Here is a 19772-nt window from a genome sequence, read left to right on the forward strand (position 1 = left end):
GTGTTGTTAGAACCTAATCATAACACGTGCCTGATAATAATGCTTGTCTGTATACAAACTGATTATACTATTGATTACAAAAAAAAATTTTTTTGAAAAATCCATAGTTGTATTTTTAGACTTTGGTCCATCCCCTTGTTAGATAGATAGATATTTATCGCCTGTAGATGCTGGCAGGATGACAACCAAAATCTGAAGTTTAATATTTCGTGTTGCAGCGGGCCAAACTTTGCGGAAGTTGTGCGGGCGGCAGACACAACGCACAATGGCCACCCACACACACTATAATTTGTTGATTTTGCCACTTAAACTCAGAGGCAGCAGGAGGTGCACTGCTCCACTGCAAGTCCTTAAACACATGTGCATGTTCAGCTCCTTGAAGAGCCACATTCCGGGATATACCACTTGCGCAGGTGTGTGTGTGCACATTTTTTGGAAATTATGGCGGCGCAGCAGAAATCGTTGATTCATACGGTTGACTCCGCTATGCAAACTCCACTGGCTGTAAATCGGGTAAACTGTTGATGCATGTGGCAGTCAGTGCCCGTGCCCATGCCCATGCCCCATCCGGCAATTCAGTTGCCACCCCACGGGAACTGGCCAAGTCATCAGCCCAGGGCCGTATGCATATGCAGTTGCCTCGATATTGCTGCAGCAGCTCCATGCTACTGGCTACTGCTGCCAGTGAGTGCTGCAGCAACTGGCGATGCTGCTGCTGCTGCTGCTACTGCTGCTGTTGCTTTTGAGCAATCAATCAGCGAGCAAAAGTCAAACATTGACTTACAATCCAATCCACGGATTTAAATTGACGTATTTACCTGCGCAACGACTGTGCTCGGGCAGCCCGTAGAGCCGGAGACCCGTAGAGCCGTAGACAATGGCAGCAGGTTCCGGAGTTGCAGTTCCGACTTGGCCAACACCCACTCCCCCTTTGATCCCCCGCATTAAATTGGGCGATTCGCCAAATTATTGAGTTGTCGCCGGCAGGAGGACATGCACATCCAATGGGCAGTGAGAGCGCAAATGGAGGGAATGGGAGTCGAGATTGGGATGGTTTATTGGGGTATGGGGGTGGTCAGTTTTCCAGGGGGATGGCGACTCGGGGTTTTTCGGCCTCGTGTGCGGGCACGCTGTTTGGCCATTAAAGCTTCATATTTGACTTCTGAATAATTCAAATTACTAATATTGATTCGGGCCACGAGAAAAAATGTAAACGCATTGTTGTTCGGCGACATTTCAGGCATTTTGCTATGCAGGAGCAGCGCAAGCGGCACAGAAACAGCACTGAAACAGCAACAGCGACAATAAAACAGTCAACATGACAAACGTCGCGTCGCTGACGTTGACATTTGGTTGATTGGCGCCCCAGTCGTATACGTAATCAACGGAATGTTGACCACGTCCACCACGCACACGCCCACATTTGGGCGGATATAGCATATAGCCTAGCTACAAACGATATATGCTTGATTGGATACGCGCTATACGGAAAAATGCCAGGCAGCGGTCGAGCCAACGGCCATCAAAATCGAAATGGAAATGGACATGGAAATGGGAATGGAAAATGGGTCTAGAGGAACTTTGGCGGGATATTTGACGGGACTGACCATGGAAATGGCTGCTTGTCATGCGAGTGTCAGCTCCACTGGGGCAGCGAGTTGGGGTCGGGTGTCCGGATCCGGATTCGGAATGGATCCAACTGCTTATTTCCTTTTTATTGACAACCCCGCGATAGACGGGGCGGGTCGGAGTGGCGTAGTCGTAGCTTTTAACTAGTGTAAATAACGTCCTCATCAAATTGTCATAAGGACTCGCCAACACATAGCCACCATTGCAACACACACATAAAGCAGGGATTCAGGAGCATTATGCATGTGGACAGCAATGGCAACCAGACACGCTAAGCAGACGAGGCCCAATAATCAAATACCCTATCCTAGATGGGAATACTGCATTCCAGGGTGTAAAGATTACTAAATATATTACAACTTATGAAGTTAATAGCGTGGGATCATCTTCCATGATTGTAAAAGTACATCTCGAGAAACTTTATGGATTCGGAGTGGTGAATTGTAGGGCATACCAACATTTTGTATATATTTTGAATTTTCAGCTATTACCAGGATTCCCGCTGATTAGAAAATCATTTATGTAGTTCAACTTCGGCTTGTCATTCGGTGGGTGGCACTCACGATGGTCGTTGTCCTGCGGGAAAGTAATCGTATTGCTGCCCACCTACTCCGCCCCTTATAGGGCGCGATAAGCAAGGCCAACTATTTTCATTGTCTGTCATGTTTGCCAACTTGTTCTTAATTAAGCCAGGCTGGAGAGCCAGGTACACCTACATATGTATGTGCACCCCAACCCCTGCTTTCAGTTGGGTCAACAAGCTGTTCACATTTCGCCCCAGAACCAGAGCCAAAGCCAAAGCAGCCACCATTTTGTATTTCTTGCCTTAATCAGCAGCCATATATGTGGAGCCGATAAGAGCTGGCGCAGATTGAGTCTCCCGGAGAGAAAGAAGAAGAAATAAGTCCCGGGTCTGAGCCAACGCTCTATATATAGCCGTGCACACAGGCACGACCTTTTCGCGTTATTTTTTTGTTATCTACTCGGCTGGCAGAAGAAAGAATCTGCTCTGTTCTGGGCACTGTTTGCTCGGTGTGTTGGCGCTGTCGTCGTCTTGTCTTCTCTCCGGATGATTTCACCGGAGGGCTTATCGCCATAGCCTCGACAACTGCCTCATTATACGGCGGTACAGCGGTACTGAAGTACAGCGGTACGGGGTACGGCGATCGTAGCGATCTTTCGTTATTTGCATTTATGCAGCCCGAGATTAGATAAGGAACCTCCACCTCCACATCCAACGCCAGTTCAAGATACAGATACGCGAGTGCCTTGTGCGTCTTCCTGTTCTCTGGTCGGTCCCAGGTCGGTACCTGATCCAGATAATGAGGTGGCTTCCACGCGGACCGCGACTTTATCACATAGCCACGCCAGAGATAAACGACGACGGGGTCTTAGCGTCGTTGATTCTCCGCCATTCCTTGCCCAGCCTTTTCTTGTTTACAAAGTGCAATTTACAACTTTTCCGAGAAGTGTACAAAAAAAGCATGCCGCCGCATTGGGGTTTATTAAAACGCCGTAAAAATCCACCCAACCCACATGGGAAAGTAAAGCACTGCGATCCCGCATGCCGGGACAATCCCCTCTTAATGCTTAATGCTTTCGCAAATAGTCCACAAACATCCGGTGATCGTCGATCTCGGACACATTTTCAAATTTTCAACATCCCCAGCCGCATTTGAATATCCAAATTATTGTTTGCCCTGCTGCGGCTTTTGTAGCGAAAAATTAAGATCACAGTGCGTCAAAGTAACCAAAACCACTCAAATGGACAAACAAAGCCAGGGCTAAAACAAAAAATATGCTTGACCGACTGAGTGCGTTGGAAGCTCGAGCCCGGTGTGAAAAGCAAAAGCCCCAATGGAATTCCAAGAAATTCCTGCACTCTTACATGGGCTGGCCATTAAAGGGGATTCCACTGGCAAAAGGCATGATGAGTATTCCACAGGGCGGGAGGAAGTCAGAAAAGTTCTCAGGAAACGTAAAGAAGCAGTCCCACTTAGTAAAACCGAAAGATATTAAAAATTCTGTATATGCTAATTATATTTTCACGACTTGCAGAGTATTAGTAAAACTTATAAGTTCGATCTACTACTATCCTCAACTATTTCTCTCGTATCTTATCTGTGACGCTAGAAGATTGGCTAAATCCAGTGCATCCCCTTGTCGCATCAGCCACTTTCCCACTATCAACTCGGAGGAAATCTCCCCCGCAAGAGTACTGACTCCCTAGAGCTCCAGCTAATTGTAATCCTCATATTTACCTATGCATACAAATGTGTGCCTGCTCCATTGTGGCTCCCAAAAACACATCGATTGGCAGTCGTGGGCGTCGTGCTTCGATTGTTTATTATTATCACCTACAGGTGTCGTTCCATAAACATTTTCAAACATGACGACAACATCACCGGCACACCAGCTTCAAGCCAGGGAGCTGTGCGGCCCAGGTTGGAATCGAAGACGGAAACGGAGGAGGAGCTGTAGCTGAAGGAGGAGGAGGAGGAGTAGGTGGGGAGCTCCAATGCCTGTATGAATTGAACAATTGCTGTGCTGCGTTCGTTTGCGCAAAGCAAATATTTTACAAATCAAGCGCTTTTCTGATTTTGTAAATGTGGGCTACCAATTTCCCTCGGCACACACATAAACTCCACTCCGTGTGTACACATGGACGAAAGCGCAAGTCATTGGCAATGTGGCTTGGCCTGTTCCAGAGATCTACATATCCACCACTCACACTCACACTTTGTGGCAATAAAAATCGGGAAAAAAGAAGGCTCGTGCCGCAGCTAGTTGGCCCTCCAAGTCTGCAAGAGGCGTTCTACTAACAATATTTAACTGAAAAATATTTATTATTTACCAATTTGTTTGCTCGACTAATAATAATAATCGTAGCAGCACAAGAACAACAACAACAAGAGCGGGCGCACAGAGAAGCCGCAACAAAAAAAAAAGTCATTCATAGAGAGCTCCAGTTCCAGGGCTCCAGAGCTACCCCAATGCACATAGCCCCACCAACGATGTGTACTCACTTCGATGCCAGCTCCCTATTCCCGCACTCCCATCCTCGCCGCCAAGGACACTGCACCGCTATGAAAATCGAATACGAAACAATCACAAATATTGGCAGCCAGCGACTGCAGGCGGGGATGCGGAGGAGCTGGGGGGCAGCCGGAGCGGGAGGAGCAGCAGGTCGCCCCCATTTCGCACTTGGCAGACATGCGCTAGACGGCGGCTTGTGTACACTCTGTCCGCCATTTGCCTGCGACTCCGGGTGCACTGGAAAAAATATTCCGAAAAGCCCAACCAGTACCACCACTATTTCAGGATTCAGATGTAGATCTTGTATAGGTTTAAAATAGTTTATTATCTTCAGCAAACATTTAATACAATGGACAATTAGAGATTCCTATACCTTAATAGTTTTTAATACACACAAATTTTATAAAAACTATTTACTTTTTTTAAGTGTACTGATGGTAGGGGAGCGGGACTGCCACCGACATCCTTACTGGCACAGCGGCATTGTTTTTGTTTGCCTTTTTGTATTTCTATTTACTTGCAAGTTTAGTTTGAGTTTAAATTTATTCCCGCCGCCATCCGGAATCGTCCTGAATCCTGCGAAATCGTCCTGGCCTGAAATACCATGCGTGGGCGTGTCCTCCGCCTCCTGGATGCCGGTTGGATTTCTTGTTGATTCCGCTTTGCGATGCGGCTCGATTCGATCCAATTGGATCGACCTTGCCCCCCTGCCACGCAATCGGCAACTTGCCACATTCCGCTCCCCTGGCTGCATTAGAGCCAAAGTTGTTAAGCAGCGCTAGATAAGTGCTCGAATAAACATAAATAATAAATGACATTTACTAAATAAAAATATTTGCGTTCGCATAATATTTGAGCAGCAAACTCAAACTCGACAGCCGAGCTCCAGCTCTCTTCCATGGCTCTTTGGGTTCTAGCCGGGCTTCGTCGTGGATGTGTTGGTATGTTTGGGATGGCCAACACAACATGGCCAACACACACACACATTCTGGTTGATTTCGGAAGCAATTTTGGCACCAAAGTGAACGAACGCGCTTTCCTCGTCTTCCGTCTCGCCAAGTCCACAACCATGAAAGCGGGAAAAAGCAGTAGTACTCCATAGTAGTATTCCGAAAAAAAGCAAAGCGAAAGCATTGCAAAATTTATGCTTTCACTTTCATTTGTTTGCTGTAATAACAAGCGCAAGGTAGCAGCGCATTTGAAAACTGTATTGTGTACTATATAGTTGGGCTTGGGCACACAACTGCGATTCGGAAGGAGATATTCTGGGTGGCTATTCGCCTTTTGTTTATTTTCAGCTTTGACTGTGCATTTGTCAATGCAAACACACAAATATATACACAAAATTAAAATCGCACAGCAAATGCCGAAGGAGAAGTCATTGACACTGGCACATCGATTAACGCCAAAGTTAGGACCCTTTTCAACTTTTGTTCAGAAAACAAAAAAATGGAGAGACCCAATTAATATGCAGATTCAATGATGATTAAGCGCGCTAATTATGCAAACTCAATTAAGAAATTTCCATTGAGTTTCTGCAAGTAGAAAAAGAATGTAAATTCAAGCAACTTCTGAGCCCTCAATTATAATTATTTCCAGCGATTTTCCTTTTTGGCCAAGACAGACAGTTGACCCAGCCGTGCAATTAAGCGGAATCGAATGGCAGACGAAAGATTAAACTGCAATTGGCCAGGCCAATCAATTGAAGTTGGCTTGAGCCAAGCTTTTTCCACGCTTTTTTTCACACTTTTTCCCAGATTAATGCTGGAATGCCTGCAATTAGCTTGAAGTGTCTGCAAGCAATGTGAAGAGTCCAGATAGCAATTGGCTTATCCTCCGGCAGGCAAACAAATGTCGGAATAAAAAAGCAATCAAACAACTGCAACGACTTTGTGCGGCTTAGAGCACAACAACAGCAACATCAACTCAAACAAAAAAGGCTAAACGCAGTTTTATATTAGCCCATTGCTGGAATATCAATTGTATTAACGCCGGCCTAATCAAATCAAGATCATCAGCCAGCCAGCCACCCTCCTCCGCCTTTTATGACAACCTTACCCATTCCGAAATGGGAAAATCAAAGTTCAGTGCCGGAGTACCAAACTATTAACTGCTAAAACGGCAATGGGCATGAGAGCCAGGAAAGCCGAGCACAGTTGGATTAACATCAGCTCAGACCAGTCACCACCCCTGCAATCAGTGCCGATCCGTATCCGTCACCGCATTTTACTCCATCCCGGTCGACTTTTCCCGCCTCCCACCCACCAGCAGCCATCAGCCAGCACCACCCGGTGGGTCGACCTGCTCACAAATTGCTCGCCCCTTGCAGTCACACAAATGAATAATGAAACGCTTATTGTCGCAATTATTTTATTGCCCTGATATCTGTAGCCTCAAAACATACACCAAAAACGAGAATACGAGACCAAGTGAATTGGAAGGGGATGTCGGGATGTCGACGTCGATGGAAATGACGATGATGAAGAGCAATCCGCCAGCCAAAGCGTCCCCTTTGGAAAAAATCATAGAAACTATAGAAAACTATTTAAATACTCTTACATCACTTCCATACACTTTTGTAAAAAATATGTGTAATGTTTAACATATTGGGATAGTTACAGAACATGTAAAAGTTGTAAAATAAAAAAAAATAAACTATCTTATTTATTTTTGCCTTTAGTTAAACATAGAAAGCATAAAGTTTATATGTATGTTGGAAGAGTATTACAAGTTTCACAATAACATTTCTACTTTCCTCTCTGCTGTCAGGACAATGCACTCTGTCTCTATCGCTCCTGCGCTCTGTCGCCAGGACTCGGTGCGCCGAGCCCAGTGTAGCCAGGACCTTCGAGCAAGAACCCAAGCCTTCGTCCTGATGTATGGCATAATCCTTGCTATTATTTGGGGTTGATTGTTCGTGAATCGGGTGTGAGGGCAGACGGCCGTTTTGTTGTTGGGCGGTTTAGGGGTTGTCCCGGCCAAGAACAACAACAGTGCATTAGCACTTTAATGCGGCTAGTGAGCATAAAATGTAGAAACAAACGCTCGCGCCCATTTCAATTAAATGCTACACGAGTCCCGGGGTCCAAGGGTCTTCCTGGGCACAAAGGCACGCGGAACAAGAGCAACAACAGCATCAGCATCAGCAACAATAACAAAAACAACACAGCTCCTTTGTGTCCTGCTAGGCAGGATAACCCACAATGAAATCGACATAACCCACCCACCCACTGGCACTTCCATGTCATGGCAATTTATTTCGAGGGTGTTGATGGGCGGTTTTGTTTTCATTGGATTTCCGTTGCTGTTATTCTAATGCCCGACCACGCAGGAATATTTCCAATCAAAAGGCGTCTGTCACCACCGCCGGACGGAGGCTGATTCCGGGGCATACTCCCCCGGATTGGGGTGCACTTTCCGAGTAACCTGCGTGCTAAATGCCAGCATATGTGAAAATAAGCTGTGACAAATGGCTTAATTTAGTTGTCAGTCCTCGGGCCAGAGGGCCATAAAGGGGCAGCGACAATTGTTTAACATGTAAAAATATTGGCACATTACGCATAGATAACAGCTAGTAGATATATAATGTGGAAAATATTTTGAGCTGGCTAGTTGACCTGCTGTTAGCATTTGGGCCGCAGACTTTTCAAGACTTTGATCTGACCCCGGGACTTGCACCTGACATTTATTTGCATGTCAGTCAGGTTTAAGAATTTTCTTTTTATGTTTTGTTTTTTTTTTTTTATTTCGTGACCCTAGAACATCTGCACGAATTTTCCCCGGGGTGGCTCGAAATTCTTCGGCGCGGCGACGTTTTGTCGACGGGTTAGACATGATTGACAGTCGCCTTATGAATGGGCGCCCATTGTGCCCGAGTGCGGAGCAGGTACTTAGCCGCCGGAGAGCTGCAGCATTACGGATTTCGAATTTTATTGGGATTGCACCCGCGGCGACAGTCGGTAAGCTTCGCTCCATGGGCTCGATCAATTACGGAGGATTTGCCAGCTCTGACATTTACATGTGCTATGCGGTGAGCTTTGCCACCGGGGCTTCCTCCGCCCACTCCACGTAACTTTCCGGGTAACTTCTGGTAGTTGTTGTGGCCCCTGCTCAATTGGCCGTAAAAACTGTTTGAGCACTCTCGAACACATGACAGGGAAAAGTGCATTTCCCCCGACTCTGCGCTCATTTGCGCATTTGCTCATTTGATGTTTTGCGGGGAATTCCGCCTGCTTACATCCTTTTGACTTGCAATTCGGAAATGATGGCTTATCCTGTTTTCTTTATTGGCTTAAGATGCCGTGAGTCGTCGCTGCTTTGAATGGTCCTTGTTTTGATGGCTTAGCTGGCTTAACAATTGCTCTGGGATCCTACCTCGGTCGCTCTCATGCCAGATCGGTTCTGTTGTCCTGTCCGTCCTGCTCATCCCATTCCCTATTTCCCTAGATAGCGATTCATGAATGGAATCAAGGATCAAGCCTGCCGGGCAAAAGGATGACAGCGCATTCACCTATGAGCCATCGATTGAATGTATCTCATCAACTGGCAAACATCCACAACAATTCGCATTTAGAATCATTTACATACTTTTGGTTTACTTTCATAGGAAAAGTTAATCAATGAAAGATTTCTTTTTGAATCTATGCTGTGCAGTTCTTCAACTAAAAACCACGAACATTTAAATACCGATCACGGATAATACCAAGCCTTATTATCCTTCTTCCAAGTTGACCAACTCGGATGTTTTTTCGGAGTAAAACAAGCGGCGCTCACATGCGAAAGGCCAGGAAAAAGCCCGGAATTGGGGCAGCCGGTCTGTGTGTCAGCCGGAGTCGCCTTTTCCCGGGGCTGTTGCTCAACGCCACTTGAGCCATTTGAAGGACACACATGGACCCTACGATTCAAGCGGTTCGGTCCGGGCGAGCTGCTCCTGCTGAGCTATGCAAATCCAAAAGCCCAACAGAAGGGTGAAGCATGTGGGGGTGGCATAGTATGTGGACTGGGAAAGGGGGTTGGGGGGAAGCATTGGGTTGGGGCACCCACTTGACAAATACCATTTTCGAAATTGAAAGACAAACTTTTGAACAGTCGACGTCGGCTGCTGCTGGTCGTGCTGCTTTTGCTTTTGCTCTTGGTCTTGCTGAAAATGGAAATGAGACACAATGTGCACCAGCAGTGGCGAACGGCATCCGCATCCTGCTGACGAATTTGCTGAGTGTGTTGATTTGTTGATTCGTTTCGCCTAATCGCACCATCACCACCACGGAGAGCCGGAGAGCTGGAGAGCTGGGGAACTGGAGGGCAGGAGCGGCGGAGAGGCGGATTCGTTGCTGGAACGAGTCCGTTGGATGGTCGAGGAATGGCAGACAAACTTGTCCAGTTGGCGAGCACATTGTCCCAAGTTGGAAGCGGGCCAGGACTCGACTCCCTTGCTCCTTCGTACGCAAATGTGTTTGTCCTGTGCACGGACATGTGTGAGTCTGGGAAAGTTTGGCTCACATTGTGTGTGTGTGTGTGTCAGTGAGGAAATGTGTTGAAAATTTATTGACATTATTCAATTAATTATTGTGCAAATATTTTCGCTTGCAACACACAGATACTCGTACGCACATACACATGCACACACATATGCCCACGTAGACTCGTAAGTGGCAGGGAATTTGTCATTAATTGTGAATTAGATTGCATGAAACTGTTGCCTCTGCCAAATTTGTTTATCCTTGTTGTTCGTTGTGTGAATGTGAGTATGGATGTGAATGTGAGTGTGAGAGTGAATGTGGCTGTGGAACCCATTCAATCACTCACTCGTCCATTTATGCAGTGAGGCGTTTTCCGCAAACAACCGAGCAGATCGGACCATGACCATGTCCGTTTCCGCTTTCCGCTGTTCGGCATTCGCAACCGGAACCGGATGGGCCAGCTACCACGCCTACTTCAACGCCCACTCCCCACTTTCGCATTAATTTCGCCTGCGTATGCAAACACATTTTCAAACAAATCGAATTAATTTAATACGAGATTTTGATTTGATTTTTGCCAAATGCTAAATGTATCTGTATACTTTCCGCCGTTTGTGCCGGGCATTAACTTAATTGCATTTAAATGAAAAACATTGCGAGTGCATTTCGTGCGAGTTTTAATTAAAACAAAAATAAATAATCAACCTGCGATGCGGAGCACTCATTCGCCCTGAATGCTGAATGCTATCCGGATACTTTTTTCATTTTCCTGCTGGCTTTAAACATTTCCAATAATACTTTCTGCCGCTGGCCAAACACTGCGTGCTGTGTTCATTCATCATACTCAGCTCCTAATGAGTTCCATCCCACACTCCAATGCCACCATACTCCCCTACTGTTGGCCTGTCAAAATGCAATTTGATTATTAGATGCCAGCCATGTGGTCGTCTGAAATTTCATCCAATCGAATGGGCTGCTGCTCCACGATAAAGGTGTGTTCGAACTGCCAATCGATAAGCCGCCTTCCTAACCGCCCGTCCGACCTCCTCTTTCCCAGCACATCAGTCACTGTCAACCCACCGAGCCGAGCCGAGCCGAGCCACCCACCAACCACAAATGGGCAACCACCCACTCCCCAGCGATTCCTACTATACCAATTCCTATACCGTTCCATACCATCCATACCCATGCCGAAACGTGATTAATGCGTTGACGTTGCAGCTAAGCCCGCTGTTGCCGGCCATCATCGGCAGCAGATATAGTCCAAGATATCGGCCAAAACGTATGGCACTTTGTTTTCAGATAATGCCCAGCAGATTTCACACTCAGCCCATACAGATTTGTAATGTTTTGATTGTCGAGGGCAGAGGATGACGCGTGGCAGGACTTTCGGAACTCCTTTGCGCCGAAGGACACGTGCCCGCATTTTCGAGCGTAAGGTTTCGCGGATTAATTTCAATTTGCCAGCCAGGAAATGAGGGTGTGGCACTGCAGAGCTTTGCTGCTAATTATGTGTGGAATGTTTTAGATAAACAAGAAGAGCGAACAATGCAGCAAGGAACCGGCTGCAGCGGCCAAAAGGACATCAGATGTTGCTGTTGGGTGCTTCGCTTGCTGTAGCTGCTGATGCTGATGGTGATGCTTCGTGGTGATGGCGCTGGTGCTGGCCTAATCCGTAAGTGTCGTTCTCAAGCACGCAGCAGCGGCAGGCGCTGATAGAGCACACACACACAGCAACGGACCCGCCAAAAGGACACCGAGGACACTCGCCAGGACGAGGACCTGGGCCAGCAGTGCCCACTTACCCACTTCATAATGATGGGGCGCTGTCGACATCGACGTGTCATCGACAACCGGCAACGGTTTTGGGTGGGGTCCCAGAACACAACAGCCAAGCGCAGCAGAGGCAGAGCGAAAAGAGCCAGCCTGTTGGTCAGAGATAACGGCAATTTATTTTCAAGTCATCATTTTAATTATCCCGTTCGCAATGCCTGGCAATGGCAACCTTGCGTTTCTGGGCGCGGCTGGCATTAAAACGTGACAACACGATGGCAGGCAGCCATTTTGCTCATTAAAATATAATATGTATTTTTTAATTTCACAGAAATGTTTGCACAAAAATTTTCTCGAAACAAAGTTGAGAGAGCCAGTCCGTTGTCTGCTGTACAGCCGCCATGCCCGCTGTATCCACACCGTGTGCTTTTTCCCTTTGCCCAAAAAGAGACCACCCCCCCCACATTTTCGGTTCCTTGTACGTTTCCATCTTTTATTCCCTGCCTGTCTCAACTGTAGACCGAAAATCCTTTTTCCCTCTCATTCTTCTACCCTTTTTTTCTACCCAGGCGTTTTCCATTTGCCTAACCGGGTAGCCCCACCCACAGGGACTGAACCCTCCAAAAAACCCCACCACCCGGAACGGCAAAACTCTCAACCCATCCGCCATCATGCGTTTTTATAACCGGAAGCGTTCATGAGAAAGTTTCCGCTTTCATAACCGAATTTTAATTAACTTTCGAAAACCTAATTACAAAGTATTATTATAATGAAAAAGCAGTGCACAAAGCGAGTGGAGATCGCAGAGGCGGGTCCGGGTCCATGGGGGTCCACGTGGAGAGATGGAACCATCCAGCCAACCAGTCAACCAAGCAAGCGAGTGCTGCCCCTGCAGCGACATCCACGACTACATCCTCCGTTTCCACCACCTCCAACCAGGAGATGGATACACTGGCAAAAAGAAACATATGTTCCCATGGACTACATTCACTATTAAACAAGTGATTCGAAATACCATTAATAATTCTTAATAATGGCGCTTGAGTATTCAAGTCAGCACTGCCACTATGGAATTTATACTATACCCATACTATGTTCTTAATATTAAGTAAGCCGACTAGATTGCAAAACTTTGAGTGCCACAATCGCATTAATCATGCCATGCTTAATGGCACATACTAGCACATGAGCATTAGCGGCGAGAAATTTGATCTTACCAACATAATTAATGCTTTTTGAATAGAAAAGATTTGCCATCATTGTGAGCTACTGACTATAGAAAATAATAAATGCAAACGATTTCGTTAACTAATATGTATTGAGGCAATCCTAATGCTTAACCACTTTTTAATCCAGTGTACTTGCGCTGTCTTTGAGTGCCTTGCTGTTTGGAGATCAAGGAGCAGGAGGAGGGGGAGGACGGAGCTGGGAGGATGGCAAAGGCACTACTTCCTGTGTATCCATCCGGCATAAGCTGAGGAAAAAAGGGTTGCCCGACCACTTTTTCAACGCTTCGCAGGGATTCTCCTCGCTTTGTACGCCCCGAGTTGGCAGTGTCTCGTTTTAAAATTAAATATTCCATTAGAATATTACTACAAGATTGTGGTTCTTTATTAGCAGCAAAAGCAGCCGGGGCTTTTGGCCAGAAACTCGACTGAATTCAACTTTGTTGCCACAATCTGTGCTGCGGGAAAACCGAACTGAAATTCGGTTGCTTTTGGAAAAGTGTCTGAAACTTTTCACTTTGAATTCAATTTAACTTGGCATTTTTTGGGGAATTTTGCTTGTGTAAATAATACATTTTATCAAATAGAGGAATGCACATTATATGAAAAGAGGGGGTTCCCAGACATTATTCGATGACTTCCACGGAACTGTGGCAATCATACATTTTTAATGACCTGACAAATGTCATGACAAAATTTTCCTATTTGCCGATTTCGAAATGCCTTTGTTTTGCCAGTTTTGTGAAAGAGAGAGTGCAGCTGAACTTGTTGGTGGAAATAGAATTTTAAATCGGTCTCCGGCAAAAATAATTGCAAAATGATGGCAACAGCGGTGGCAGTCTGTGGTGTGGCATTTATGAATAGATATAGATATAGATGTATATGTAGATATAGATATGGAATATAGCCGTGCCGCCTTGTCTAGAGAGCTCAACAAACTCTGGAGCGTCTTTAGCGCGCATGTCTGGCATTGAGGCATCGATATATAAATTGTGGACGGGCTCGGTGGGGGTTCGAGTGGGTGGTTGGGTGGTGGGACCATTGGGTGGTTGTCAGTTTAGCCGAACCAACCCCAAAACACAGATTTCCTAAGCCAGCCCAGATGGGGTTGTTTGCCAGCCGGGGTAAAATGAAGAAACTCCGCCAGAACGCTGGCAGTCACAATGTCAAGGAAAAATCGAAATTGAAGCGACAACAAAATGGCGCTTCGTTTGTTGTCGCTTTTGCTGGAGACCGAGACCCAGACCAAGTCACCCCTTCCCAGGTCCCCCGATCCCACAATCCCCTATCCCCTATCCCCTAACCGCCGTACCCATTTCCAGTCCAATACAATCCAATACCGTCGACGGCACGACCCCAGCTGAACAACAAAGCGAACTCTTTATGGAACAGCTCCAGTCGGCTTGGAGGCTATAAAAAATGTATTAAAGCCAGTCCAGTCGCCCCCACAGGCACAAGTACATGTACGTATAAATAAAATGTGTCGTATGGACATATAGAAAATGGTGACCTTCCCGCTTAATTAAAAGCGACAACTGCTCGTCAAACACGCTCATGCCCGAGCTCTAGATAAGCAATAATTTTAATGTCTTCGGAATGTCCGAGAATCGTAGGACCTGGATCGTAGATTCTTCCAAATGAATCACACCGATGTTAATCAAAAGGTGGTTGTAGTTCGCCAGGGGGAACTGCGTCGGATCAGGCTCTGTTGGGTTATATTGCAGCGATAAGGTCCATTGCAGCGATAGGGAAGGTGCTCGAACTCGACTCGTAGTGCTCCATGAATATTACTAGAAAGCAAACAGAGGGGAGTCGAGTCGGGCAGAAGATATCCACTACCCTACGCGCTCTTTTTGGCCAGAGGGATCGGGCTGGGTTGTGCCTGGACTGAGATGGGTTAGTCAGTGTGTCAAGTCCGGGCGGGAATGGGACGGTTTGGGACGGGATGGGATGGGTTGGGATGGGTCCCATCCTGGTTGTTTACCTTCTTGTTCCGTTGCAATTTATGAGTGCACGGCGATAAGGGTTTATCGTGGCATGGTAGTGGTGGAAAACTGCACTCTGAATCTGAGTGACGGCGATAAGATAGCGACTCTTGGAACTACTCAGCTCAGCTATCGGTCGTTCAATTCGAATTCGCTGCATTGATAGCGTCGATGGAGATAGTCAGCCATCCGGGCGGCCCAATCAATATATAAATGATTGTTGGAGGTCAGTTGCTTGAGTCAACAAAGGTTGGGAAATGAAAACTAATTTATGGTACTTTTTTTTCCTTTTTCTTGTATTTCAAACATTAAAATAGTCGATTTTGGTTGTCGTTGACGTTGTGTTTGTTTTGCATGATTTATAATAATATTAATTTTACTAGCTTTAGAGTTGGATTTTAATTCTTGCATTGACATTTATTGAATTTTATATTGTGTATTTTACAGTAATTTTCATTTGTTTCTGTGTCTGTCAGTGTCAGTATGTGTGGGTGTGTTTATATTTAGACTATTTTTTATCAAGTTTAATTAATTAGCTTAGCTCAATGTAAAAATGGGTCTTTGTTTTGTGTTTGCAATTGGTTTTTATTTTTCATTACGCACAATATAACTAATATTAAAAATTATTGAATAATAATTGCAGTTTCGCTTTTTATGTGATTTTTTTTCCTTTTTGTTTTTTTGCTTTCATTATTTATGCTAATTAAACGTTAAATGCTATACAGTATTTATATTTATATTATGTTTACTTTCAAGTGGTGTGGCATAATTTCATACAATTTGATTAATTCTCGAGTTAGTTAAAAGTTGGTTGCTTGCAATGGGTCCTTAGTTAAATTGGGTATTTCGGGGAGGGGGTTGCTTAAATGTATCTATTTATAGATTATTTACAAAATGCCTTAACCTAACGAATTCGTACAACAACAGAAGACACATAATGTAAATGAAATGCGGGATTTTGCGATACATGGTCGTATATCGATGCGCGTATATATAAATAGGAATTTGTTAAATTATTCAGTTAAAACGTGTCGTTTTCTTATGCATGGCCAGATTTTGTTGCTTAGATAGTTGAAGATTCTTAGGGTTTTTGCTGGACTGCTCAATATGATGATTTCGGTTTTAGATTTCTTTTTGGTTTTGATCTTTTGCGATTCGAATTCGATTGCGATTGCGATTGCCTTTGGATAAAGGGTTTAGTATTTGTATCTCTCTTTTTGGGACTGTTTCATTTGGGGCTTTGTTTTCTGAAAGAACATTACACACGATCCCTTCTCTACATCTCCTCTCCTCAATCTTCTCCTTACTCGGATACATTTAAAATGTGATTTCAAATTTTCAGTTATAACCGCTTTGATTGTTATTGCTTGTTTCGAAACAACGAAAACAAATGGCACGGAATTATTATTTTGTATTTGTATTAGCAAAACGTAAAAATGTTAACAAAAGTTCTGCTGCACTTACAACTACATCACGGTTTCTTTCGCTCCTCCTCCTCCTCCTCCGTCTCGATTTAATAACCCCCCGGAACAGAGTCTATATAATCTATATAGTACTGGAACTGAACAACTCAAAAGGCAGCGCTCTTCATAGCTATCTCTATATGTACAACTGCGAGTTGCGGCCCAAGACTCACGTGCTCAAAGGATGAGAATGCGAGTGCGGATGCGGATGCGGCCAGGTGCTAAAAGCCACCGCCACTGCACTCGCTAATTGGCAGGCCCGCAACAAAGCCGCTGCCTGTGGAGATCGGGATCTGTAGCTATAGCTACAGAAGATTCTGCAGGGCGGCGGCTCCATTGAAAGCCAGGCCGTGATTCCAATTTCTATAGCCTGCCGCCGCGGCATACTGCTGATAGTTGTTGTACAACTGCTGCTGGGCGGCCTGATGCTGCTGCAGTTGCTCCTCGCTCAGATCGCTGGTGATGTTCGATGAGTCCTCCTGCAGTTCCTGCAGCAGTTGTTGCTGCTGCTGGTGGTGTTGCTGCTGCGCCGCCGCCTGCTGTTGTTGCTGCTGCTGGTGCTGCTGTTGCAGCTTCTGTGAGTAGTTAGAGCCCGATCCTGAACCCGATCCTGACCCAGATCCCGAGGCCGAAGCCGATCCCGCCTTGCCGCTGGCCTTTGCTGATGTTGCTGGTGTATTGGAAGCGGATGTCAGTTGCTGCGCCGACTGCTGCATCTGCTGCTGTTGCTGATGCAGCTGGTGCTGCTGCTGTTGCTGCTGGTGTTGCTGGTGCTGCTGCTGCAAGTGCTGTTGCTGCTGCGAGCGCAGCATCTGCTCCGCGCGTCCTTAAGCCAGCGGGTATTGGTGATGTCACAAGCTCGTGGTTCCGGCGGGCGCATGGTAGCCAAGACTCTGGTAGTAGGAGTCCTGGCCTAAGGCAGCGTGTGAGTTGGTCAGCGGACTGAGGGCGTTGTAGCCGGCGTACTGGCTCATGTCGTACATCTTGATGTCCGCCTTGGACTCCGTGGGCAGCAGGCGGTTGATGGAGAACGGGTGGCTGGAGGGCGTGTAGCCAGAGGGCTCCTGCTTCAGCGGATGCATCGACGAGTGGTAGTCGCTAATGAGCGACGGGTGGCACCGATTGGCCATCATCGCCGACAGCTCCTCCTGCTGCAGCTGGTGATGTTGGTGGTGGTGATGGGTGGGCACGTGCTGCGGCTGCTGGCTGAGGCACAGTTCGGCATTGGCATGCAACATGGCCAGGGCTTCCGCGTCCTTGCTGTGTGCCGCACTCAGGACATTCACGCCGGCGATCGATGCTCCGCCCGCCTCCTTGTGGTGCTGATGGTGGTCCAGCCGGCTGTGGTGGTGGTGGTGCATGTGGTGCGAGTCCTCGTGATCCTTCTTGCCCGGACTGGTGGCCTCCAGGCTGCTGTGCGACGGACTCTTGTGTAGCTGCCTAATGGCCTCCTTCTTCTCGTCCTTAAAACGCTTCTGTCTCCGCAAATAGCACCCGTTCTCGAACATATTCCCCGAATCCGGATGCAGAGTCCAAAACGATCCCTTTCCTGGCTTGTCCGGCGTCCTGGGAATCTTCACGAAGCAATCGTTGAAGCTCAGCGAATGCCGAATGGAGTTCTGCCAGCGCTGCTGATTTTGCCTGTAGAACGGAAACAGATCCATGATGAACTGATAGATCTCCGAGAGCGTCAGCATTCTGGTGGGGTTATTCTGGATGGCCATGGTGATCAGTGAGATGTAGCTGTATGGCGGCTTGGCATGCGTGTAGCTCCTTCTGTACGTAGTTGGTTTGTCCACCCGCGATCTGCCTAGGGAATTCGGCGATCCCGTCTCCATTTCCCGCGATCCCGGCGGCATGGCACCATAGGTACCGCTCAATCCTGCCGCCGACATACTGGCTGCCGACATGGCCATGCAGCCACCCATGTTCCCGAGCGGTGATCCCATGCTGGCGTAGCTCATCGAGCTGGGGGTCATGCAGTTGCCGCCCATCGAGTTCATGGCCGCCGCACCCATGCTGCCGTTCATGCTGGCATTCATGCTGGCGCTCATACTGGCACTCATGCTGGCGCTCATGCTGGCCACCGCCGCCGCCGAGTCCAGGACGCTGGAGCTGAATGTGGCCGCCGCCTGAGGGGAAACCGATGACATGCCGCCCACCGGCAGGCCCATGCTGTTCATTGTGTAGGCGGATCGGGCCAGGGGACTCATGCTGCCACCGTTGCTCGTCGGATTCGGGTTGTTGTTGCTGGGCGGTGGGGGCCCACCGCCTCCTCCTCCGCCGCCCGACGGAGGACCACCGCCACCCGAGCTGGCCATGCTCACCGGAGCACTGCTCGGAGGCGGCTCCGCGTAGAGCTTCTGCATGATGTCAATGGTGGTCTGGTGGGGGCTACCCTTCAGAAAGCTGTTCAATAGTTGCGCCGTTATGTTGCCGGCTTTCGGAGGCGCTGCCCTCTGGTGGATCGATGGAAAAGGCAACGCGTTCTGCAACGCGTTAGTCAAAACGAAAATCAAAAAGGAGGTCTTTAAAACGTGGCTTTACTGTGATATATTGTATATCAACTGTGGATTCAGTGCACTATCACTGCTTCAATCGGTTTGCATATATCTGGCATTTTATCGAAAGCACTTCGGCACTTGTCACTTGTTGGCTGGAAGGTTCTGATTCCGATTCCGTTTCTGATTCTGATTCTAAGCTTTGTTTGTAAACACACCGTGGTTTAATTATTTGTGCGGGATAATCATATAAAATATATATTTATTTTCTATTATGATTCGATTCTTTTTGTATTTTCTTTGTATTTTTGTATGTGATTTTTGTTGTCTGCCGCACCGAGCGGCCACAAAACACCGACGCACGAACGTGAATATCTAGCTGGCTGTTGGCCACTGAAGTCTGAAGCTGGGAGTTGTGCTGTGCTGTGCTGCTGCTTTTGCTGCTGCTGCTTTTGCTTTTGCTGCTTTGGCTGATGCTGCTGTTGCCGTTGCCGCTTTAGCTGCTGGTCCGCTCGAGTGTCTCTTTGGCTTGAGCTCTTGAATGTGACTGTTTGCAGAGGGGAACGCTTGTCTACTATTTGGCTTGCGCTTGCTGCCAACAAATATTGTTCGAGCCGCGCTCAAGTGCCTCGGCCGACGTCGGCGTCGACAACAGCGGCGGCGGCGGCAGCAGCGACGCACCCGGGCAGCACCAGCTCCG

At 47.2% G+C, this 19772-nt stretch overlaps 1 protein-coding gene across 1 annotated transcript; it reads right to left on the minus strand.

Moving 5' to 3' along the window:
* Positions 1-15383: 15383 nt before the first annotated feature.
* On the minus strand, positions 15384-19630 carry LOC6618769 (protein fork head). The gene is given in 1 exon segment (XM_002042991.2): positions 15384-19630. A coding segment is annotated over 1 exon segment (2064 nt). The 5' UTR covers positions 18941-19630; the 3' UTR covers positions 15384-16876.
* Positions 19631-19772: the final 142 nt, after the last annotated feature.

Source organism: Drosophila sechellia, chromosome 3R (genome assembly GCF_004382195.2).
Source record: "Drosophila sechellia strain sech25 chromosome 3R, ASM438219v1, whole genome shotgun sequence".
Taxonomy (NCBI): Eukaryota; Metazoa; Arthropoda; class Insecta; order Diptera; family Drosophilidae; genus Drosophila; species Drosophila sechellia.